Here is a 26,711-nt window from a genome sequence, read left to right as displayed (position 1 = left end):
TGCTTCACTATTCTATTCTATTCTGAAGGTGTCAACTGAAGTTTGATTCTACAGATGCCATCCTCAGTCCAAGTAGCCATTCTTAACAATCCAGGTTGCCTCAGTGCCAACACTTTTACCACTGGGTCAGAAGGTTGACAGCTCAAGCTAGAATTTGAGCTCATCATGCTCATCCCAGTGTAGTATGGAGAGTGTTGTCCTTTGGATGAGACTTTAAAGTCAACTCATGTGGACATTAAAGATTCCATGGCAATATATACAATGAGGAACTTGCTTTCCTGCTGCCCTGTCCTACATTATTTTTCAACCAATAAACAGATAAAATGGTCATTCAGCTCATTACAGCTATGTGGGACATGACAGGAACAAAAGGCCTGCTGCATTATTCTGCATAACAACTAATACACTTCATAATAATTTATTGCATAAATCACTTTGCAATATTTTGATGTGAAATAGTACAAATAAATTCAAGTAAAGTGAGAGTGTCACAGGCTATTAGACTATGGGACTTGACAGCACACCCAGATCCTAACTCTACCTACAAAATACTTAAAAGGGATAGACAGGGTAGATGCAGCTAAGATGTTCCCCCTGTTTGGGGAGTCTAGAACCAGGGGACACAATTTTAAAATAAGAGGGAAGCCACTTAGGACCGAGATGAGGAGAAATTTATTTACTCAGAGGGTTGTGAATCTTTGGAATGCTCTAACCCAGAGGGCTTATGGAAGCTCAGACATTATATGTTTAAAGAGGAGATTTATTTATTTATATATAGATACAGCACTGAAACAGGCCCTTCGGCCCACCTAGTCTGTGCCGACCATCAACCACCCATTTATACTAATCCTACATTAATCCCATATTCCTACCACATCCCCACCTTCCCTCAATTCCCCTACCGATACTAGGGGCAATTTACAATGGCCAATTTACCTATCAACCTGCAAGTCTTTGGCTGTGGGAGGAAACCGGAGCACCCGGCGGAAACCCACGCGGTCACAGGGAGAACTTGCAAACTCCGCACAGGCAGTACCCAGAATCGAACCTGGGTCACTGGAGCTGTGAGGCTGTGGTGCTAACCACTGCGCCGCCCTAGATTGACGGATTTCTAAATACCAATAACATAAAGGGAAATGGGAATAGTGTGAGAGAAAGACATTGAAGTGGATGGATCAGCCATGAATGGCGGAGCAGGTTTGATGGGCTGAATGGCCTACTCCTGCTCCTACGTTCCTATGAAAGCATTCTTTCACGATAATAAACAATGAGTTCAAGAGCAGCTAAATTGCTGCTGCAGTTTTTTTTTAGATTTTTTTAAATTTAGATTTAGAGATACAGCACTGAAACAGGCCCTTCGGACCACCAAGTCTGTGTCGACCATTTATACTAACCCTACACTAATCCCATATTCCTATCACATCCTCACCTGTTCCTATATTCCCCTACCACCTACCTATACTAGGGGCAATTTATAATGGCCAATTTACCCATCAACCAAGAGTAAACCAAATATTTAAAAATAAACTTACTTTTCCTCTGCTAATTTCAATTTTTCATCTGCTAATTTCATCTGCTCAATTTTTTGTTCTGATTGTAAGCTTTCCACTTGTAGCTTCAGCTTTTCATTGGAAAACTTAAGTTGCCTCATCTCCTCCACACCCACCTGGCTGTTAGCCAGCTTTTGTTCCAAATCCTGACATCTGAAAGAGATCAAGTGGTTAATAATTTTGTTACACTCCAGTTAATGCTTTTCCTGTACCAACCACAAAAATCAGTCAAATTCTACTGAAAACAAAAAAGAAACTATTCAAATTCTTAGACCTAAAAGTAGTTAAAAATTTTCACTTCAGATTAAATCTAGGGTTGAGACAATGTTTATCATCAACAGAAGCACATTGCTATTTTTGAAACTTTTTGCTGTTAAGATGATCCAGTTATCTTCTACAGATACTAACATCCATCCATCTGGGAGGACATTTATAGTGTGGAATCATACAAAAATAGAGGAAAGAGAAGAACAGGTCTAAAAGGTTGCTGCCTTTCTCCTAGCTATAGTAAAATCATTTTTGATATTTATATCTTAGCATCCCCCATAAAACTGATGTAAGCATTTTAAAATGTAACTATTTCTTTTAAATAGTAATTTCCACACTTAAGTCACCAAGAGATAGCATTCAAATAGACAACATTCTGAGCAAGCCATGCAGCTTGCTGAGAACACCAACACAAGAGAGCAAGAGACAGAAACACGAGTACAGGCTCTTGCCATCACTGGAGCAGGTTCCCATTTTAATAATAAGATTGTGAACTTGTTCTGGCATAGGAAAACAACTGAGAACTGTTGATAACAGGAGAACAATGAAGGGCAACTTTCTTCAAGTGACAATATCCAGGGTGATTTTCCCATGAGGGTTTCAGTAATATCCTATTTTGAAAGTAGTGGTGAAGGAGTGAAGATTTATTTTATGCCAGTGAAGCGATGCAGCAGGTTGGTGGTCCAACATTTTTTGTGGTAAAACAAAGCATACGAGTTGCCTTCAATGATTCACCTCATGTACAAAAAGCCTAACATTTACCTGAATATCACACCACATGCAGCATTCTCTAGCCATGAGCTGACCTACTCACAGGCTTCTGCAAATGCTGCTCTATAACCATACACTAAGACATGTTTGAAAGGAAGTTGGTTGCAGTGGTAGTGACAGTTCGTTAATGGTCAACCTACATCTTGATTTGCCTTATGGGAAAAGTACAGAATAAGTATATTCTATTAATAAAGAACTACTAGTGGATTTAGGATGGTATAGGTATGGTTAGAAACCAATTAAAGTTGTAGAAAAGAGCCTTTAATGATTATAATAAATGAAAAACTGAAGGAAAACATGAGAAAACAAGAAAAAAGATTAAGAGCATGGTAAGGAAAGCTAAGAGACAATATGAGGAAAAAATATCCAAAAGCATCAAAAACGAACAGTATTTTATATGTTCTGTGCTTTCTTCAGACAGGACTTCTGTTTGTCTTTTTACCTTGTTCACCTTTATTGCAGATGCTGCTTGACCTGTTGAGTGTTCTCCAGAATTTTTTGTTTAAATTTTACAAGTACATCAGCCACAAGAGAATTGTGACGTAAGGGGGGATCCATGAGAAGAGGATTATTAATTGATCAAAAATGGCAGAGCTGTTTAATAAATGCTTCTGATCAGTCTTTACTAAAGATAAGGAAATCAGAGAGGAGGTGACTCCTGATACATTGGAGAGAAAAGTCAGCGATATTATGACAGATAAAAGCAACATTTTAGATAAGTTAGTTAACCTCAAGGAAGACAAACACTAGGGCCCAATGAGGTATATCCCAAGATCCTGACAGAGGTGAAGAAGAAAACTGCTGAGGTCCCAGAAATTTTATTTCAGGGCTATATGGAGTGCAGATGTGCCAGAGGCTGAAGATTGGCCAATATGGTATATGACGCAAGTGTTTAAAATTATGAAAAAATGGAGAGGGGGATGAAGCAGACTGTTTCCAGTGTTTGAGGAGTCCAGAATAAGGGCCATAGATAAGATTACATGCAAGAGATCTGAAACAGAGAAGCTTCTTTCTACAGTTGCACGGCTGAGAGATTTACTTCCTGGATTGTTCTGGCATGGGAAGAGCCATAGCTATGCATCTGTCTTCTCTGGCAGCAACTCATGCAGACAACTTTATATTAGCCCTCTCAATATCATCCTTTATGATCAACTGTTAGTTGATCATTGAAGCCAGTGGAAACTTCCCTTTCTTTCCTGGAAGAAAGGATGTTCCCCACTCCTGCAGAACAGAGGTTAGTAAATCATTACAAACAGAATTAGTGTCTCAATGGCACCCTTGTATACCACTTTATGCTCAGTTTAAAATACTGTTTGGATGATCTGCAGCTGAATTGGACCATCAAAAGCAGTTCTTGCCAATTCAACTTCGACAATCTTAATGTTATCTGAAAGATTAAAAACAAACCCCTTTTTTTGAACGAATACAGAGTTTCTTCAGATTCAATATACTTATCCATTTTCCAAGCAAATTTCTTACCTGTCATGAAGAGACTTCTTCATGTGTTCAGCTTCATCCAGATTTTTCTGGGCTTCCTGCAAGTCTTTTACTAATAACATCACTTGTGACTTCAATACTTCAATTTCATTTGGAGACTGCAGATACAAGACAAATAGCACTCCGTTAATCTGACTGTTAAATTTATATAGTTATGAACTGTATCATGCTGCAGATATTAAATGTATTACATTGAATTTATCCTAAGGAGCTAATTCTATGACCACTATTATGTAGGCTACATTGCTGCCTACCCAATGCATACATCAACCATAGTTTTGATGACTAATGCTGTTACTGAATACATATATACTGTTCAATCATAGTAGTTTCAATTTCACTGGTGTGGAAACAATAGTTCACATTTTCGCAAATACCCCAATCTGACATCTTGGCATTATCACCACCTGTTGGCAGAGGAAGGTTTTATTTATTTTGCTTTTAAAACAAACACTTGTTAAATACATTACAAAAATAATTATAACTAAGGGAAACAAAAAAAGCTATTCATGCAAGACTGTATAGTGAAATGTTAGATTTACATACCAGGAAGGCAAAACAACTGACCAATGTTACCTAAAGCCTTACCTAGTGTCCTAAATAGGAGTGATTAAAAATAGGCATGGCTAGATCACAAATCTCAAAATACAACATGAAGCAATCATGGAAACAAAATCTGGTTTGTATAAACGTTTGGTAAGATTTTGCATGTGACTTCATTTGAAAGTGGGGTAAATTCGAAACTGATCCTCAGGCACACTGTTTCAGTGAGTGTGGTAAATCTATGAAGCAGATAGTATTGATTGTATTTTAATTAAATTACATCAGCTAAGGTTTCTTATAGGAAATATTTTGAGATTTAGTGTATGAGTAACATTAGACATGACACTTGGTAAGTGTAGCTCGTTTGGGAGGAACAGATAACTTTCAAACTAGTCCAACTTGATCATCCCTCCAAAATTTAAAAAAACAAGGATAGTGTTTCATAGGATAGATTTTGTGACTACAAAATACGGGAGTACTTTAAATGGAAAGCTACCCTGAGACTTCCCTTCTCCCTCTTTACATCTAATTCAAGAAGTAATTTGAGGACTAAAAGGAGATTTGATAAAGATGTTTAATATCATGAAGGGTTTAGTCGAGTAAATAAGGAGTAACTTTCCAATGACTGAAGGGGTGATAACCAGAGGGCACAGATTTTAATGTGATTGGTGAAAGAGCCAGAGGCAATATGAGGAAAAACGTTTTTATGCAACGAGTGTTTATGATTTGAAATGCACCGCCCGTGGTGGTGGAAACAGATTCAATAGTAACTGGATTACTCTTTAAAGGAGCAGACACAGACTCAATGGGCTGAATGGCCTCCTTCTGTGTTGTACTATTCTATGACTTTGGACCTATAGTTCCCAAAGCATACGTCAGCCAGCTTTGGCTCAGTGGTAGCATTCTTAGCTCTGAGCCAGAAGGGGTCAAGTCCCAAACCACAGAATTCAGCACAAAATCTAGGCTGGCATTTCACTGTAGGACTAAGGGAGTGGCACACCGTTAGAGGTTCCGGCTTTTAGATGTTAAACCAAGGCCCAGTCTTCCCTCTCAGGTGAACGTAAAAGATCCCACAGTACTACTGAAATAAAGCAGGGGAGGTGCCCTGATATCCTGCCCAACATTTACCCCTCAACCAATACATCAAAACAGTTTAACTTGTTAATTTTTAAATTTTTGTTAGTGGGACCTTGCTTTGCACAAATTGGCTGCCATGTTTCCTATGCTACAACAGTGACCACACTTCAAAATACTTAATTGGCTGCGAAGCACTTTGGGAGGTCCTGAGGTCATGAAAGGTGCTAGAGGAGCTGTGTAAATGCAAGTCTTTCGTTCCACTATTGGCGGCTTCCTCGCCTCACGTCTGGATCTGTTGTAGACTAATGATAGAGACTGATTGCAATGATCAATCAACAATTCCATTCTCATATTGTGAGACTACCAGGAACGTAGAAGACCGACCTTGGTTTTTTCTCAACTAGCAATTCTTATGTTCTTAAAACAAACAAATGAATCCCCTTCACAGCAAACATTGTCGAGGCCTGCTATCCGACCTAACCCAACGGGACTCGACGACATGTGTCGGGCTCGGGTCGGGTCAGGGCCATCTTCAGGATCCAGCTTTCAGGCTCGGGTCGGGTCGGGCCGAGTTAAGGTCGTGTCGGGTCAGGCCGGACACACATGGTAAGTGCTCTGCTGGTAAGTATCGAAATAAAAAAAAAATAAAAAAAAAAAACTTACCTGAGCTGGGAGTCCGGGACAAAACAGTCTGCACAGAGCACGAGTGATGCCACTATGATGTAATCGCGCATGCACAGCAGCTTCGTGGAGCTTCCCAGTTGGAAGATAAGTAAAGGGATGGTCGAGTTGGGTCGATTTGGGGCGGGGCAAAATCGGAGGGACTCTGGCCAGGTCGGGCTCGGGTCCGCTGTGGTTTGGTCGGGTTCTTTCTTCCCGACCTGAGCAGGCCTCTAAAAGCACGGAATCTATTTCAGTTTTACAAATTTCGGCAACAAGTGCCATAAAGCACTTACTTGGTTGTTTGGACTATTCAATTCTTCTACTCGGGCAGCTGTTGTTTCAGTATTCTGTTGTTCTACTTTGACATTCGAAAGCGTAGTCTCAGATGCCAATGCCTGGTCGGTATTGGAGGAAGGTTGCTCTGCTGCATTCCTCTCAGTCTGTGTTGCAACCTCAGCTGTTTCACTGGTTTTCTCGAGCTCTGAAATCCTGAAAAATATTGTCAAGTTGGCTGAGTACTTACCATGAAGGAGCACAATGAAAGCTAATCTCAAATAATAAAAGAAACCAAACAATATTTTTCTTTTTCCAAGTACAAAGACCAAGAATCTTAATTAAAGTTGGATTTGTAAGAAGTTGGATAAACTCTTTAGTGCCCTTTCTTCATTTCCCTTTCCTCAGTTATAGAATTTCAATCCAATTATCATGTGACTCAATAAATGGCATGATTTTTTCCTAGTTCACCTTTTTGTCAGTCAGACAATACGCAAATTCATTTCACAATTATGACATCAATCAAACTGTTAGAAGGTTGACAAATCAAATTGAAGAGCAATAAAATTGAAGTTTGGGCATTACAGCCAATAGGGTCTATTATGTATCTGCAATACACAAAACTACTTACTGCATTAGACTTTGAATTAGAATGCAAAATACTTAAAAGTTTGGTTCTATTAAGCTGCATCTACACAGCCTTGAAGCCCTTTACCTTTGCTTTGAAGACTGAAGCTCATGTTCAAGTTTTTCCAAATTCATTGTCTTGTCTCTCAGCATATGAAGGAGTTGACTAACTGTTAACTCTTCTGACAGCAGACGCTTCCCAGTATCGTCATGCACTTTTGACCTGTTTTTCAATGTGTAATTAAATTATATTTTGATCAATGCGTTAATCATTTCTAACTATTGCTAATAAAATACAGAAAAAGACTTATTCTTGAAAATTGTCCTTGTGCAAAAAATATAATTATGAATTTCTTTCAAGAATGGCAAATTTCAATTAAGTATAACTTCTTAAAAAGATAAAGCTTTTGTTAAATTTGTCACAAGTCTTGAAACTAATCTTGCAGAACAGCAAGATATCAATCCAATATTACAGTCTACATTTTTCAACTCTAAGAAAATGCCACAGGTGACACTTTCAAGCCCAAAGAGTTTGCTCAGTAGCGCATGTGATATTCTATGTCTATACTTAACATTCAAAGCCACCTGTTCACGATTTACTTGTAGACATTTCTGCTGGGACTTTTCCACACATCTGTTAGTTTTTCCTAATTCCCCAAAGTATTGCAGGATCTTATAGATGTGTTTTTTTTTTAATAGAAGTTGTACATGTTTCTACTCAGTCTTCCAAAGTAATAGCTACTATGTTGATCAGCTGCAGCCCAACCTTGTCTAATACATAGCTTCATTTCTCAAGTCTATGCCACTTAATCTGCAGTCAACTTCTGCTTATATTTTTATCTATCACTGTTAAACACCAAAGAACTGCAAGAACACAAAAAAGCCATAGACGCAGCAATTATTGAAGAGCCATGATCGAAACTTGAGCATTGTACAAGTTCTGTAATGCTAAGTTCAGTCATAATCATAATTGTGGTGCGCTACCTATCAACAGTACATTCATTCACCAAAATGTCCATTCTAGTTATTGCAGACAAGTTCAATTGGGACATCTAGCTAGTTGTCAGCCATTCCCCAGCAATTGGATGCCATGGCATGCTGTAGTTGATGGTTCCTGTACTTCCGTCAGCGTGCTGGACCCATTCACAGAGGCTTCTTCTTCAAGCAGTAGCATTTTCCAGCACACAACCAATAATTTCCACATTGATGAGCAATCCAGACATCAGGACTTCCTCATCCAACACCAAGAATGGATTCTAAACTCATGATGCTGGAAGTTGCAACAAGGAACTTACACTTTTTAAAGAGGTTCTCTGTTTCAGAATCAGCTGCCCCTATGTGGAATTCCAGCTGCTTCCTCTGCTGATGGGATCGATTAGTGTCAAAAAGCAGTTGGCAATGGATTCCACTTTCAGCTCATTCTGATGAATAGATCATGGGGGCTGCCTGCAGTACATCCAATGAAAATGGCTCATTAGCCTCAGGAATGACAATCACTTTGCAGTAAAAACATTTCTTCTGCTGCTTCAAAGTGTAAATCACAAACATCCACTGGCTGAATCACAGGGGTGTCATGTTTCATAGGACATTTTAAAATATCTATTGCATTTAAAATGCAGGCATCTTGAGTCCAAAAAAGCAGACTATTCTGCCTTGTGATGCTGTACTTTGGTCAAAGTGACACAGCCACACCTCAAAAAGCACAGCTTGCAAAGGCGGCCAGTTTCATCAGCATTAGAGATGTCTTTGGATTTATGGAGATAAAATTTCAGCTTAAAAGGTTTTCTGTGGGACTATCACTTGCCTTTCCTTGTCCCCTTGTATCCTTCAGGATAAAGGTTTATGGGTATAATGCAGCCATGATCCTATTGATGGAGGGAGCAGGTTCGAAGGGCCAAATGGTATACTCTCCTCCTCCAATTTTTTATGATCCTATGCCTGGACCTGCACTTAAGTGCATGGTTATTTTTGAAGTAGGTGATCTATAATGCAAAAACAGAGTGAATTAATTGGCTTTTTGCAGCAAGACCAGGCTATACGACTGCTCTGATTTCCTTGAATCAGTTCAGTAAAGATGATTCATTATTAGAATGTGAAGAGAGTAGTTTTTTCTCTTTTGGCTGCATTTTTTTTTGATGAGCGGTAATTCCTTGCTTTTCAGGTAGGTAGAGAGGGATGTTCAATTTCTGTCCCACAACTTCATTTCTGCAGGGTATTCCTCCATATATTCTATAACCTTGAGATTTTTCTTCCAATGGTTGGATGGTCTTGTACTTCTGACTATCCGTGTTCTCAAACCACTCTCAAGTTGCTCTGCATCATGATTCAACAATACACTGCATTCATATGGGGCAAGGCAGGTATACCTATGCTTCTGATGTTGATCACGGTATGGCAACTAAATTAACATAGAAAATAGGAACAGGAGTAGGACCATTCGGCCCTTCGAGCCTGCTCTGCCATTCATTATGATCATGGTTGATCATGCAACTCAGTAACCTGTTCCCGCTTTCGCCTCATACCCTTTGATCCCTTTAGACCCAAGAGCTATATCTAACTCCTTCTTAAAAACATACAATGTTTTGGCCTCAACTGCTTTCTGTGGTAGCGAATTCCACAGCTTCACCACTCTCTGGGTGAAGAAATTTCTCCTCATCTCAGTTCTGAAAGGTTTACCCTGTATCCTTAGACTATGACCCCTGGTTCTGGACTCCCCCACCATCGGGAACATCCTTCCTGCATCTACCCCGTCAAGTCCTGTTAGAATTTTATAGGTTTCTATGAGATCCCCCCTCACTCTTCTGAACTCCAGCGAATATAACCCTAACCGACTCAATCTCTCCTCATATGTCAGTCCCACCACCCCAGGAATCAGTCTGAATCAAACCTTTGCTGCACATCCTTCCTCAGAGAAGGAGACCAAAACTGCACACAATATTCCAGGTGTGCCCTCACCAAGGCCCTGTATAATTGCAGCAAGACATCCCTGCTCCTGTACACGAATCCTCTCGCTATGAAGGCCAACATACCATTTGCCTTTTTTACCGCCTAAGATGTGCATTTTAATAGTTTGAGATAGCAATTTGGATTTTAACTGAGCAACAAGATTCCAATGGATTAAAAAAAAAAATCAGTATTATTTACACAATTCTGTTTGGATTAATGGAAAATTTACATGAAGTAATTTCAAATTAAGAATAAACTACGTAATAAATTGGTGCAAAATGTGTTGCAATTAAGTTTGATAACATATAATCATCCAATTTTAGTGATATGACAATGAAACACACAAACAAATGAAATCGCTTACGTATAGGCTGCATGGCTGTCTGTACCCTTGCACTCCAATTCCTTTGCTGCTTTTACTTCGCCATCGTCGATAGCCTCCTATTAAATTAGAGAGCATTACATGCAGATTACATTGTATGCTGCTGAGGTGTAATTGCTCAATGTTAAAAACAAGATCTTTAAACATATAGAAGGGCTAAAAAAAAAAAACAGTATTTTCGAAAATTGAAATACAATTACTAAAACGTCTAAAATTTTCAGAAAAATCCCAACCTTTTAATATTTTAGAAACTATCATCCTTTTTAGTAGATTTTTAAATTTTCATCCCTTTTAGATCCCCGTACATGTTTTGTTTCCCTTTCAAAATACCATTTAATGTGTTTCTATGTCTCTGCCACTGTTGGTCTCGAATTCAACTTCAGGATTTGAGTGAACAGCGCTGTCTCTGTCCCCATCTCTCCCCCACAGTATGTCACAGTACAGAGAATCACACCAATTAGACCCAGGCCTGTAATTTCATGGCGCAGCAAGTTCCTTCACTTTGCTAGAATTTTTCCAACTTTCAAACACTCAGACAATAGCCCAGGTTTGGTTCATAAATTGAATAGGATCCTGTACAAACCACTAATTTATGTTGCATTCATTCAGTCCTATTTTTAGTGTAGAAATGTATAAATTGTACACTGTAACAATAACTAATTTCAGGAACTAATATGTACTGGAATTCCATTTTTTAAATTTAGTTTTCCCACATACCACCATTCGAATTTCAACAAATGAATCATCTGATGATGCGGCACCCAACTTCAGTAGAAGCTCTGAATTCATGGCAACCAAGTCAGCTTTTTCTGTCTGCAACCTGCTAACAAGCGCTTTCAGTTGCTGAACATCTTGTTCCATCAGTTTAGAGCATGCATCTTTAGGCACCCCCTGTCAAAAAATAAAGATTATTTTAAAAAAAACATCCTATAGATTACTTACAAGCACAAGAAAGTATGGAACGAGGGGAAGAAACTGCCATAAAGCCTACTCCTTCCAAGAGATCAAGAATAATTTGTGCAATCATGGATTCTTTCCAACATATAAGGGAGGTAAATGACTGAAGTTATAATTCTGTGAAGCTTCCATTTTCATAGGTAATCGAGCAAGTATTTCAAATGCTAACCTAAAATTACAATATATTCAAATCTCACCAGTTGTATTCTATACAATATCCTTGTGGTCCATGAAAGGACTGGAAGTATAGTAGTGGTTTACAAACTCTGATCATCAATTCTGGCCTCTTGTGCATCCTTAATTTTAATTTCTCCACCATTGGTGGCTGCGCCTTCAGTTGCCTACGCCCCAAGCTCTGGAATACCCTCCCTACACCTCTCCAACACACTTCCCTCCTTTAAGATACTCCTTAAAACCTACTTCTTTGTCCATGCTTTTGGGCATCTGACCTAATAGTTCCTTTTAGTTTAGTTTAGAGATACAGCACTGAAACAGGCCCTTCGGCCCACCGAGTCTGTGCCGACCATCAACCACCCACCTACACTAATCCCATATCCCTACCACATCCCCACCTGTCCCTATATTTCCCTACCACCTACCTATACTAGGGGCAATTTATAATGGCCAATTCACCTATCAACCTGCAAGTCTTTGGCATGTGGGAGGAAACCGGAGCACCCGGAGGAAACCCACGCAGACACAGGGAGAACTTGCAAACTCCGCACAGGCAGTACCCAGAATTGAACCCGGGTCGCTGGAGCTGTGAGGCTGCAGTGCTAACCACTGCGCTGCCTTTTGCGGCTCAGTGTCAGACTTTGTTTTATAATGCTCCTGTAAAACACCTTGGAATGTTTTATGTTAAAAGGTGCAATATAAACGTAAATTGTTGTTGTAGGCAGGTATTTAGCCATTCTTTTGTTAAAAAAGTAATTAGTTGATTTTAATGGAAGCTTCTTCTACACAATGTGCTACACTAGAAAGGGAAAACGGTTATGAAATTCACAAGACTAAGTTTGAATTAAATACCTTCTTTACATCTACATGGTTTGCTTGGTTTTAAACAAGTGTATGTGGAACATCACTCCTAAGTGATGAAACTTTCCCTCTAAGCAGCCAATGCCAATATTAAGCACATCCAGATCAAGTGAATCATGGATCAAGTGAAAACTACTCTTTCGTCCCACTGTGTTAAAATCCCAAACTTGGAAGAACACTCCTAATGCATGTGCAAATTTTTTTTTACATTTCACAGTCAGACTCACTGATCAGTACAGTGTTCTTTGGTGGGCAGCCTTATATTGTGGATATGTGTCTAAAAAATTAGATACTGGATTGGAGAGAAAAAAAGACAATTCTTTAAAATATCAACTATTTAAGTGTAATTTCCTTTCAGCATTTTAAAAGATCTGATCATATTCCTCCTCATTTTCCCTTTAATAAGAACAAGTCAAAATACTTCAGCCTCCATATCTACAGAGAAAATAATTAAGTATATGGACAGTGCTGTAAATCCTCAATCCTTGCTCTGTATACCTGCAAACCATCAGCATTTAATTCTCGTAATTTGCTCTTCAAGACTTCATTCTCTACAGAAAAGTCTGTTAGTCGGGCTTTGGCCTCCTCAAACTTATTCTGAATATACTCCCGCTCTTCCCTCTGTTTCTCACGCCAAGTTGCAAGCTCTTCATAACGTTCCTTCATAGCATGATTTGTTTGCTTGATTGCTTCTGCAATACACAATCAATACTTTGCTTACAAAAAATTACCTAAATATGAAGCTGTCTTGTAAATTAAGTCTAATCTAAAAGACTATTTCTGTAACTTAGAGAAAGGTAATTTTTTTTTTTTAAAAGCTCCTCATTGCAGACAATTATTTTCTTTTTACTGACCACTTTATTTTTATTCATTGACAATTGAGATTTAACTGGCCTACTAAAAATAGTTCTGCAATGTATTAAATTACTACAGGAATACAGAAAAATACAACTAATAGGGGTGGGCATTCACGGCATTGCTTCGCACTTGTCTGGAATTTTTGTATAATTTTTAAAAAGTTTCCAATTTCCTTTTTATAAATATTTATGATTTTGTCAAATCGTAAATGGTGCAGAATGGGGATCTGAAAACATTGTGTTTAGTGGGGTTCAAAAGGCTACACAGTTAACAGTATTGTGCAAAAAATTGTGTGTGTCTGTGAGGCTAGAGATTTATTATATGCTTCCCATCTTAAGTTCTCCATGCCTGTCCCAGCTTTGGTTTTTCTACCTCTAATTCAGCGGCTGTAGAATTGGGGTCCGTGGACCCTTGGGGCTCTAAAAGCTTTCTTGTGGGGGGCGGGGGGGTCCATGAAATAACGTGAAATGGCAGGCCGAGAATGGGATGCAGCTACTGCACATACAGTACCAAGTGGGCTGGCTATTTCACCCAGGAGCGGAGCACACCTGGAGGAGTGCTGAGAACCACATGAAAGTAAATACCTGTTTTCTTAAAAGCATTGTTAATATGCTCTTTACATGCAGCACTTTCATATTGTAGGTATTATAATTTAGATGGGGGTCCATGATTATTAATCCATTTGAAAAGGGGTCATTCTATCAGAAATGTTTGAGAGCCACTGCTTGTTTCACACGCCTGAAGTACAAAAGACCTTTGAGAGATTTCCTCAAATGGATATGAAAAATGAGATGCGTGGCTGGATAGATGGAGCTTTTAAAAAACTTATTCTAAACTACAAAATCAAATTAGAAGTGACTGTTCTCTTGTTTAAAAGAGTTCCAGTCTATGCTTTTTGTTTGTTACTTAATTGTTCCTGAAAATATTTTAAGAAGCTTTGTTGTTGAAATTGCACCAAGAATGTAAAGTCACAAAGCCAGCTAGTGCCAGGGCTTTGGTCATTTTTTGTTTTTTTATCAAAGAGCAGAAAGCTCCATGCAGTAATATCTGGTACTATCTCGAAACAATATTTTCCAGGGTCATGCGAATATCTTTACAAGAAAGGTTCCTTGTTCCATACAAGCAAGTTGCTTACTGATAATTAATCTCCCCATTTCTTAAGAGCTACGAGTCTTGCAGCCTTAGCACAGCAATAATAAAGTACTTTCCAAGTCCTTTAGTTTTGGGGAGCTTTTGCAAAATGGTAAATTCAAAACAAAATTACCGACACATGCTTAATACATCTGCAAGTGCTCCACAATATGACCATCATATTCATCGTTACCAACTCAGAGCCAACAGCTCTTCGCTTTATAACCACCAATAGAACGTAGAAAATCTTATATCTTAAACTATGCTATTATACAATGGTGTAATGGCGGTTTATACTCCCAACATATTTTCAAAAGCCGAGTGGAGGGGTACCTTTTATTTACAAGAACTTCCAACATGCAGTCCTTAATTAAGCATCTCTATGGCTTCATGATTTAAAATATTTTCAAGATAATAATCCACATTTTACAATAATGGGAATGCTCATGGCTGATACAATTTATGTACCAATGTAACAATGCAATAGCCCCTCAACTTGTATCCTCTGTATACAACAACTCAATTTAATTTTAATCTGTATGCATGCGATGGACAGAAACTGTCATAGAGAGAGTGTCATAGAGTTATACAGCACAGAAACATGCCCTTCGGCCCATCGTGTCCGTGCCGGCCATCAAGCACCTATGTATTCTAATCCCATTTTCCAGCACTTGGCTCATAGCCTTATATGCTATGGCATTTCAAATTGTACTCAAGATATAGCCAGATCTATAAGTCATTGTGCTTTTTGTATTATTCAACCTGGCATCTCTTGCTAATTTACCACCTGGTTATAAAAAACGGTTCCCTGCAGGATTGAAGTATCTAAAAGACTGAAGGTTACAGATGATTTTGAATTATGCAAGCTACTTATGAGCAAAGAATGACCAGACCAATGTTTTAAATTAAACTGAAAGAATAGCACATTTCCTGCCAAAGTGGCTGACGCGTTTGGAACAGATTCCCAGGTAAGTAAGTTGACGTTATGTTGAATAAATCCTTTGTTAAACATCTGATTGGTAATGTGCTTACAGAGATAGATGAGCACAGATGATCAAATACTCCATAGGACACAACTGGTCCTGCTTTGCGGAGGTCAACAGGCCGGAGCTGAATAACTGAGATGTAGGAAAGTACACAAATTTGAGAGTTCTGCTTATCTATTTATGTAGAACTACCCAAAAGAGCTAAAGAAAATTAATAAAATCTACAGTAGCATAGATTCGACAAAAATCAATGGAAAAAGCTAGCTAGGATGGGAAATGGTCTTCTACAGCCATTTATATGGTTATATATGCTTGTTACCTTTCCTGTCTTCTTACCGCCTGTGAGTCAATCCAGTTGAACACAATTTTCTTTTTTAAAAAAAGATGCTATTTCCTCATCCTCCTTTTTAAATTCCCCAGATGACTCACTATTATCCAGCTGGCTGGGCTACCGGGTAACTGCCTCACAATTTTTGACTTCTTGGAAAAAATGCCAACAGTGCAAGATATAGCAATGCACCAAGGCTCCATAGACAGCACCTTCCAAACTTGCAACCTCTACCATCTAGAAAGACAAGGGCATCAGATGCATGGGAAGAGCACCACCTGCAAGTTCCCCTCCAAGCCACACACCATCCTGACTTGGAATTATATCGCCGTTCCTTCACTGTCACTGGGTTAAAATCCTGGAACTCTCGAACAGCACTGTGGGTGTACCTACCCCACATGGACTGCAGTGGCTCAAGGCGGCAGCTCACCACCACCTTCTCAAGGGCAATTAAGGTTGGGCAATAAATGCTGGCCTGGCCAGCAATGCCCACATCCCATGATTGAATTAAAAAATTGTTATCTCTTCAGCCTCACTGTGTGGAAACATACTTTAAATATCTTGCAAATATAACTTTTAAGGAATATATACCCAAACTGGCCAAATTAAAAATTAAAACAAAGCTGTGTTTTAGGAGAAAAGAAACTTGCACATATATAGTGCCTGATGTCTCAAAAATATTTAGCAATATAGAAAAAGGAACAGGCCATTCAGCTCAAGTCTCTTCCACTATCCTTCTGATGAAGGGTCACTGACTCTGCTTCTCTCTCCATAGATGCTGCCAGAGTTTTGTTTTTATTTCAGATTTCCAGCATCTGCAGTATTTTGCTTTTATTGTGTTCCACTATTCATTTAGGCTGATCTGTACCTTAACTCCTACCATGGTTCCATATTCCTTAATAAACTTTGCCTAACAAAAATTTAGCAATCTCAGTTTTGAAATTTTTAATTGAACCCTCCAGCCTCAACAGCTTTTGGGGGAAACAGTTCCAGATTTCCACTAGCCTTCATGTGAAGAAGTGCTTCCTGATATTATCCCTGAACTGTCAATCCCTAATTTGATAACTATGCCCCCACGTTTTGGATTCCCTAACCAGAGGAAATAGTTTCTATCAAATCCTTTATTCATCTGAAACAATTCAATAAGATTACATAGAATATACAACACACATTCAGCCCCATAGTCTGTGCTAGTGTTTATATTCCATACAAGTCTCCCACTCCTTCGACATCATCTCAGCCTTTCAACATATTTTTCTATGCCCTTTTCTCACATGTACTCATCCAGTTTCTTTTGAATGAATGCAAGCTATTTGCCTCAACCATTTACTGTGCTAGCAAGTTCCACATTCCAACCACTCTCCTTATTTCCCAATTGGATACATTAGCAACTGTCCTGCATTTATTGCCCATAGTTTTGGAATCTCCCAAAAGTGGAAACATTCTCTCCACATCAACCCTGTCCAGCCCACTCTATTTTTAAAAAACTGTCAGGTCTCCTTTAAGTCTTTTGAATTCTATACCCCTACAAATAGCTCCCAGTGCTGTTAGCACTTTTATTTGTTTTTCTGAGCTGCAATTCTGCTTTTAATGATTTGTTTATCTGTATCCAGAAATCCCTTTGCTTTTCTCCCCTACGCAGTTTCTTATTTTCTTAGGCATGGTTTCTGTTATTCTGTTGTAAATACTGATGCAAAAATAGTTATTTAATACTTCTGCCATTTCTGTCATTACCTGAGAGTTTATTTGCTTAACCTTTTGTGGCCCTTTCCCAACTTTCATTTTCCTTGTTAATTAAATCTATAAAACACATTTTTATATTCCTTGATTTGATTTTGTCATTTCTCTTTGCCTTTCTGATGGTTTCTCTCATAAGTTCTTCATATTCATAAGAACATAAGAAATAGGAGTAGGAGTCTGCTCCAGCATTCAATGAGATCGTGGCTGATGACCTACTTCAACACCATTTTCCTGCACTATTCCCGTACCCCCTGATGTTTTTAATATGCAGAAATCTATCGATCTCAGTCTTGGGACACACTCAACCACTGAGCCTCCACAGTCCTCTGGGGCAGAGAATTCCGAAGATTTACCACCCTCTGAATGAAGAAATTTCTCATCATCTCAGTCCTAACTAGCCTGCCCCCTTATTCTGAAACTGTGTCCCCGGTTCTAGATTCCTTAGATCACCCCTTTATGTCCTTTACTGAGTAAATACAGGTCTAGTCTATGCAACCTTTCCTTATAACTTACCCCTTTCAGTTCCAGTTTACTCCTGGTGAATCTGCACTGCACTCTCTCCAAGGCCTTCCTGAGGTGCGATACCCAGAACTAAATGTATTACTCCAGATTTTGTATACAAATGTAGCATAATTTCCACCCTGGTATTTTAGCCTCCTTGAGATGAAGGTTAACATTCTATTATCTTTATTTACATTTTACCTGTTCATTAGAGTCATAGAGTCGTACAGCATAGAAACAGGCCCTCAATGATTTCTGTACATGGACTCTAAATCTCTCTGCTCTTCCACAGTCCTAGCTTCTCACCATTTAAAAAATTCTGATCCAGTTTTCTTAAGCCCAAAGTGGATGACACTTACCCATGTTGAATCCATCTGCCAGTTTACCAACTCACTTAATCCATCAATGCCCCTTTGAAACTTTCTGTTCCTATATACACTACTTACTGTACCACCTAACTCGGTGTCATCAGTAAGACTGGATATATGGCTCTCTATTCCTTCATTTATAAATCTGGTGAAAAGCTAAGACTCTAGTACAGATTCTTGAGAGACACCACGAGTCACAGCTTGCCAACTGGAGCATATACCTATTACCCCTATTGTCTCGCACGTTCCAACCAATTCCCTAGCCATCTGTTTCTGAAAGCAATTGAGCTAATTCGAGACAAGCACAGCCAGAGTAACAGGAGCAAGTCACATGCCTGACTTTAGACAAGAAATGGTGCCAAGGGAATGGATTAGCTTGACAGACGTTTAAAACTAACAAAAAAAGCAGTGCACAACTTGACAACATAAGTTTTTTTAAACCTGTAGCTCTTGATCTGTTGCTATACATCATCTCCACGATGTAATAGCTGTGGAAAGTTACTAAGTGATAGTTAATTAAATTATAAAATTTGAGAATGTTTCTAACAACATCAGAATCTAAAAAAAAACTGTGAATGAATGGTACAGCAGATTACAGGTTTCCTGCAATGGAAATCAGTTATATTAAGCTCATACACTACAACAGTAAGAGCACCTTTTAACTCATTGTTCTCCTTAATGAGTTCATCCATTTGCTGTAGGGTTTCTTCTGGGGTACAAGTACCCAACATATGAGGACCATTGATGTTCATGGCAGTACCATTCACTGCATGAAGGCCCTGATTCAAATTGTCTGCAGCCTGTCCAAGGGCAGAAGTATTTAACTGGTTAGAACACATCATCGTCTCTTTTCATTCTGAAAGAAACAAAAACATTTAAAATGTACAAACATTGGCTGTACGAGACAGTTTTACACTAATTATAGGCACTTCGATCAAAAACTGCTTCAGCCTAAACGCTGTAAAGATTATATAGCGTGCAGTTTTACTGCCCATTTAGCAATGATACAAAGCAGCTTCCAAAGTACAATCAAGTAAAAATACACGTTATAACTCCAATTGAACTGGCACCTTGACTGCTGCCCTCGCTAAAATCAGCTGACTCAGTACAAATAGACGATCAGACCAAGGACGTTCCTTGTCCGTACACCTCAAAATGATTTTACACCCTCTCAGCTTTGCTGGACTGCAAAACTGCGATTGCACAAAACCCCTTTTTAAAAAAAACACCTATGCAAATGGTATGCCTTTATCGCAAAGGGGTTAGAACATAACAGTAAGGAAGTTGGTGAAATTATATAGGGCTTTGGTGTGACCGCACCTGGTGTACCATGTACAGTTGAACTCTACTTACCTAAGAAAGGGTACACTTGCTTAGAAGGGGTGTAATGTAGAGGCCTGCTTTAGGTCGGGAAAAAGAACCCGACCCGAACCACAGCGGACCCGAGCCCAACCCAGCCCAAGTCCCTCAGATTTTGCCCCGAGCCCGACCCGACCCCGCGAGCACAGACCCGACACAAGCACAACCCAAGCATCCGTTTACTTACCTTCCTGACACCGAACCTGCAGCGCATGTGCAATGACGTCATAGTGACGTCACTCGCTCACTGTGCAGACTCAGTTTCGTCCCAGACTCCCAGCTCAGGTAAGTTTTTTAATTCCAATAATTACCAGCAGAGCACTTACTGTGTGTGTCCGGCCCGGCCCGGCCTGACTCAGCCTGACCTGACCCGAACCCGATACATGTCGTCGGGTCCCGTTGGGTTCGGGTCGGGTAAAAGGCCTCTAGTGCAATGTAGGCTCACTCGAATAATTGCTCGGATTAGAGGGATGTCCTATGAGGGAGAGATTGAGTAGGCCTATATTACCTGGAGTTTGGAAGAATGAGAAGCAATCTCACTGAAACATGTAAATTTCTTAGAGGGCTTCATAGGGTAGATGCTGAGAGGCTATTTTCACTGGCTGGAAAGTCCCGAACTGGGACTGGCCATTTTGGACTGAGATGAGGAGAAATTTCTTCATTCAGAGGGCTGTGAATCTTTGGAATTCTCTACTTCAGAGAGCTGTGGATGCTTGAGTCGTTGAGTGCATTCAAGGCTGAGTGAGATAGCTTTTTGGGCACTAAGGAAATCAAGGGATATGGGGATAGGGTGCGAAAGCTAAGTTGATGTAGAAGTTCAGCCATGATCTTATTGAGTGGCGCTGATATGGAAGCACTTCAGATAGGTCATCAATTGAGGTTTCACCCCCACCGTAGTTGACAAGGCCCTTGGCCATGCCTGTTCTATTTCACACACCTCTCCTCTCACCACTTCCCCTCACTCCCAGAACCATTATAGGGTTCCCCTTGTCCTCACATTCCACCCCCAGTGGCCTCCGTATCCAACAGATCATCCGCCGCCATTTCCACCACCTCCAAACACATCTTCCCCTTTCCTTTCAGCCTTCTGAAGGAACCGTTCCCTCTGTGACACCCTGATCCACTCCTCAATCACCCCAAAAACCCCTTCTCACTGCACTTTTCTATGCAAGCGCAGGAGGTACAGCACCTACCCTTTTACCTCCTCTGGCCTCACCGCCCAAGGCCCCAAACATTCCTTCCAGGTATAACAGTGATTTATTTGCACTTCTTTCAATTTAGCATACTGTATTCGCTGCTCACAATGTGGAATCCTCTAAATTGGGGAAATCAAATGCAGATTGCAGGATATCGCTTTGTAGAACACCTCTGTTCAGTCCTAAAGCATGACCCCAAGTTTCCTGTTGCCTGTCAATTCAATTGCTCCCTTAATCCCAGTCTGACCTCTCTGTCCTCAGCCTCCCTCAGTGTTCCAATGAAGATCAATGTGAGCTCAAGGAACAGTACCTCATCTTTCAATTTCACACTTTACATCCTTCTGGACTCAACAGCAAGTTCAACAATTTCAGATCATAACCTCTACCACCATTTTGTTTTCTTATTTTTTCCTGGTTTTGGTTTTCCCTTTTTTTTTGTTTTCAGACAGTAGATGTTCATGAATCCACCATTGACACCTGCTCTAGTTACATCTTTTCTGCCTTTACTAACATAGAAACATAGAAAATAGGAGGAGTAAGCCATTCGGCCCTTCAAGCCTGCTCCGTCATTCATTATGATCATGGCTGATCATGCAACTCAGTAACCTGTTCCCACTTCCCCCCCCATACCCTCTGATCCCTTTAGACCCAAGAGCTATATCTAACTCCTTCTTGAAAACATACAATGTTTTGGCCTCAAATGCTTTCTGTGGTAGCAAATTCCACAGGCTCACCACTCTCAGTGAAGAAATTTCTCCTCATCTCAGTCCTGAAAGGTTTACCCCGTATCCTAAGACTATGACCCCTGGTTCTGGACGCACCCACCATTGGGAGCATCCATCCTGCATCCCTGTCAAGTCCTGTTAGAATTTTATAGGTTTCTATGAGATCCCCCCTCACTCTTCTGAACTCCAGCGAATATAATCCTAACCGACTCAATCTCTCCTCATATGTCAGTCCCGCCATCCCAGGAATCAGTCTGGTCAACCTTCGCTGCACTCCCTCGATAGCAAGAACATCCTTCCTCAGATAAGGAGACCAAAACTGCACACAATATTCCAGGTGTGGCCTCACCAAGGCCCTGTATAATTGCAGCAAGACATCCCTGCTCCTGTATTCAAAGCCTCTCGCTATGAAGGCCAACATACCATTTGCCTTTTTTACCGCCTGCTGCACCTGCATGCTTACCTTCAACGACTGGTGTACGAGAACACCCAGGTCTTGCTGCATATTCCCCGCTCTCAGTTTATAGCCGTTCAGATAATAATCTGCCTTCCTGTTTTTGCTACCAAAGTGGATAACCTCACATTTATCCACATTATACTGCCCCATTATCAATATCCTTTGCCTTGCACCAATATCCCTTTTGCTATTTAATCTCGCCTGTCTTCCATCCTATCACATACCTTCCCTTTTGTTCTTTCTCACCCCCTCCCCCTTTCCTTGCCTTGCTCAAAACCTGTCCAAATTTTCACAGTTCATTGACCTGAAATGCTACCTTTTGTTTCTCTTTCCAGTTGTGCTGAGACAAGTTGCGTAATTTCAACATTTCCTGTTTTTCTACCAGGGCTAACTCCTCTGTTTCCTCTCAAAAATAGTGCCATGGGATCTTTTACACCCACCCGAGGGGGCAGACAGGGTCTCAGGATAAACTCTCATCTGAAAGACAGTACCTCCGACAGTGTTGTACTCCCTCAGTACTGCACTGGAGAGTCAGTCTAGATGTTTGCACTCAAGACTCTGGAGTGGGACTTGAACCTTCTGACTCAGTGAGAGTTCAGCTGACACACAAGAGGCTCGAAGCTGCGGTTTTACAGCCAACTCCCCATACCAACATCGAACGAGGGCTCAAACAGCCCGGCCCACATTCAGGCTCCGGACACGCTTTCGCTTTCCCGTCACTTATCGTTCCAATGTAGCCGCCTCAGCCGGAACCGAGGCCCTCAGGCCCGGCCGGCAGTAACTGGCCTGAAATTCAGGCGTGGGCTGCGCCCGAACCTGTTAAAATCGCCCCAGTGACTACTTTGCGGACAGCCTCGGTGTTTTGGTTAGACCGCACCTTTAATTCGCTCGCTCGCTCGCTCGCTCCCTCCCCAGGCAGACACTTACTTTCAGGAGCCGCAATGCTCACCGAGCCGATCCTCCTGTCAACACTCACTGCCGTCCAACAGCCGCAATCCCCGCGCACCCCCCCCCCCCACGCGTGACGTACAGGAAACGTCAACATGTCGTAGGCGTGACGCGAAGTCCACGTCACCGCAGTCGGCCACGTGACCCGAGAGCGAGGCCCGGCCGCCGCCATCTTGGTGAAGGAGGAGAAACGTGGTGGAGAAGATTCTCTGCAGTGTTGCCTTTCCCCTCGGTTTAACATGGGTTGCCAGCAGAACAGGGAGTTATCTAGAAAAGTTTTTTTTTCACTCAGAAGAAAAAAAGATTTACATTTATGTAGCACCGTAATGGCCGAACATGCGAAAGCACTTTACATTCAGCAGCAATGTGATAATGATCAGATATTGATTGAGGGATAAATATTGGGCAGGACACCAAGGATAACTCCCCTGCCCTTCTTCAAAAGAGTGCCTTCAGATCCTTTACATCCACCAGAGAGGGCAGACAGACTTCAGTTTAATCTCTCATCTGAAAGACAGCACCTTTGACAGTGCAGCACTCCCTCAGCACTGGCGTGTTAGTCCAGATTTTTGTGCACAAGTTCTGGAGGGGGACTTGAATCCCCAAACTTCTAACTCACGTGTAAGCATGCTACCAACTCCGCCACAGCTAACACACAGGGGTCAGGATCTGGAATGCTACACCTGAAAATGTGGTGGAAGCTGATTCCATACTTACTTTTAAAACAGACTGGAACAGATACTTGAGGAGGCCTAGTTAAGTAAGGAGTCTGGGCAGATAGATCAGTGAACTGGCACTAAACTTGAAATTGTATCACCAGTAGTTGTTTGCAAAGTAATAGTTTAGTAGGCAGATGCCTTTTTTTATTGTTCATCTTGCTTTTTACTTCCCAGTCATATTTATTAGCACAACTCAGAAATTCACCAGTTAAGATTCTGAGTTGGTTTGAGGAGAACTGTTATGCGCCATGTATAGAAACAACTCTCGGGTATGATATTTTGCTCTTTCCAAAAATGGCTTTCCTGCTGAAGTACAAGACCAAACATTACCACTACTCTAGATCTCATACATAGCTTTGAAAAAACCTTTTGGAAAACATGTAAGAATAAGATGATGTGGAAAAAGACTAAGGAGCCTTAGTAGATCAAACATGCCCAACTAATGCAGAGTAAATAGAATGTTTAACTGTATAGCAAGGACAATTCAATATAATCAGGTCTGGCCAGACCACAGCTTGAATATTTTGTCTAATTCTAGTCACTGAACCGTGAGAGAGATGTTCACGAACTGGAGGCATTGTAGAGATGAACCAGGAGGTTTGTCCCAGATGTCAGGCGAATGAGTTATGAGGCAAGACAAGGGCAACTTTTTTTTAGCTTGGAAAGTTGGCATCTGAGAGGTGATCTTACAAAGGTATTTAAGACTGTAAATAGTATGGAAAAGATTGATCTCAAATAGTAAATTTAAGTTAAATTATGAGAGTAGGACAAGGGATAAGGGTTCAAACTAGTAAAATGTAATCTTAAGACTGACATCACAAAGTTAAGACAGAGGATGATATTGTTATGACCAGGTGAGAAAGGGGTGTGGGGCTCCCTTAGCAGCCTTTTCCTGGTTTGGCTGTATCAGAGTTTAACTTTTTAAACTGTGTTTTAACTTCCCTCTCAGTGAGTCCTTGCTCACTGCTCTCTAATTGTAATGGCAAAGAAATCAGTGCAACAGGTTTTCTCAGATTTAAACAAGAAAGGAGTATGTTTATTAACCTTAAAGACTGTAACTCAGTTAAAACTACTAAGAATATGCAATGCGACCACGCTAGCATGCATACGCGATAAACACTCTGCAAATAGAGGAGAAGAAAGAAGGGGAAAGGTTTGAAGTAATAGCTGGAGTTCAGTTACTGGTTTTGGGTTTGATGTAAACTCTTTGATTGACGTTAAGTCTTGCAGTTGTCGTTGGGGCCAGTGCACACTTTCAAACTTGTTTCGCTGGTCTTCTGTCTTGAGGCTTAAGTTACTTCCGTGGGTCTCTGGAACTTTGCTTGAGGGAGAGAGATTCGGGGAGAGACTGTCCTTCACTGTTGTCTTCAAATTGCAGTCTCTTCTCACAACTGCTCTGTGAGCACAGTTCAATTAACTCCAAGTTGGCCAGCAGGTTAGTCATGTGACTTGCTCGTTATTTGTGGCAACCTCTCCTGCGAGGTTTGTGGATTTCCCCCAAGCTTAGCAGACACTCTCAGTGCGGGGGGCTGGAATGCTGGCTCTTACACATTCAAGTCTCTTGATCAAAAATGCATCTGGCTAATTGAATCAGGGAGACACTCCCATTGTCTTCTTCCTGCAACTGTCTTTTAGAATGCAAATGTGCAGCCATGTTTTCAGCTACTGCTGTGGTCTTTTTAAGCAAGTTATTTCAAGTCCAGTAACAGTTCAAAAATAATGTTCCATATGACAAAATTAATATGTCTCATTTTTGGCAGGTGTGGTTTCCGTCAGAATATTAACAGTTGCAGTGGACTTAGAACATAGAACAGTACAGCACAGTACAGGCCCTTCGGCCCACGATGTTGTGCCGAACCTTTAACCTACTCTAAGATCAAACTACCTACCTACCCTTCATTCTACTATCATCCATGTACCTATCCAAGAGTCGCTTAAATGTCCCTAATGTATCTGCTTCTGCTACCACTGCTGGCAGCGCATTTCACGCACCCACCACTCTCTGTGTAAAGAACCTACCTCTGACATCTCCCCGAAACCTTCCTCCAATCACCTTAAAATTATGCCCCCTTTCCGCCCTGGGAAAAAGTCTCTGGCTATCCACTCTATCTATGCCTCTCATCATCTTGTACCCCTCTATCAAGTCACCTCTCATCCTCCTTCGCTCCAATGAGAAAAGCCCTAGCTCCCTCAATCTTTCTTCGTAAGACATGCCGTCCAGTCCAGGCAGCATCCTGGTAAATCTCCTCTGCACCCTCTCTAAAGCTTCCACATCCTTCCTATAATGAGGCGACCAGAACTGAACACAATATTCCAAGTGTGGTCTAACCAGGGCTTTATAGAGCTGCAGCATAACCTCGTGGCTCTTAAACTCAATCCCCCTGTTAATGAAAGCCAACACACCATACGCCTTCTTAACAACCCTATCAACTTGGGTGGCAACTTTGAGCGATCTATGGACATGGACCCCAAGATCCCTCTGTTCCTCCACACTACCAAGAATCCTGTCTTTTAGCCTGTATTCTGCATTCAAATTCGACCTTCCAAAATGAATCACTTCACACTTTTCCAGGTTGAACTCCATCTGCCACTTCTCAGCCCAGCTCTGCATCCTGTCAATGTCCCGCTGCAACCTACAACAGCCTTCCACACTATCCACAACTCCAGCAATCTTCGTGTCATCGGCAAACTTGCTAACCCAGCCTTCCACTTCCTCATCCAAGTCATTTATAAAAATCACAAAGAGCAGAGGTCCCAGAACAGATCCCTGCGGAACACCACTGGTCACCGAGCTCCATGCTGAATAC

At 40.8% G+C, this 26,711-nt stretch overlaps 1 protein-coding gene across 2 annotated transcripts in view; it reads right to left on the bottom strand.

The window, feature by feature from the left end:
• optn (optineurin) overlaps positions 1 to 23,263 on the bottom strand; it is a 37,701-nt gene extending 14,438 nt beyond the window's left edge. For both annotated transcript variants that reach the window (XM_068059553.1, XM_068059554.1), the window contains exons 1-9: positions 23,165 to 23,263; positions 19,156 to 19,356; positions 13,087 to 13,280; positions 11,314 to 11,487; positions 10,579 to 10,655; positions 7,357 to 7,491; positions 6,662 to 6,857; positions 4,068 to 4,183; positions 1,533 to 1,703 (exon numbers count right to left, since the gene is read on the bottom strand). In XM_068059553.1, coding sequence (XP_067915654.1) covers positions 1,533 to 1,703; positions 4,068 to 4,183; positions 6,662 to 6,857; positions 7,357 to 7,491; positions 10,579 to 10,655; positions 11,314 to 11,487; positions 13,087 to 13,280; positions 19,156 to 19,342 — 1,250 coding nt within the window. In that variant the 5' untranslated portion in view covers positions 19,343 to 19,356; positions 23,165 to 23,263. The remainder of the gene's footprint in view (positions 1 to 1,532; positions 1,704 to 4,067; positions 4,184 to 6,661; positions 6,858 to 7,356; positions 7,492 to 10,578; positions 10,656 to 11,313; positions 11,488 to 13,086; positions 13,281 to 19,155; positions 19,357 to 23,164) is intronic.
• Between the last annotated feature and the right edge of the window lie 3,448 nt (positions 23,264 to 26,711).

The sequence above is a fragment of the Heterodontus francisci genome, chromosome 27 (assembly GCF_036365525.1).
Source record: "Heterodontus francisci isolate sHetFra1 chromosome 27, sHetFra1.hap1, whole genome shotgun sequence".
Taxonomy (NCBI): Eukaryota; Metazoa; Chordata; class Chondrichthyes; order Heterodontiformes; family Heterodontidae; genus Heterodontus; species Heterodontus francisci.
This window is presented reverse-complemented; position numbering and strand designations above follow the sequence as displayed.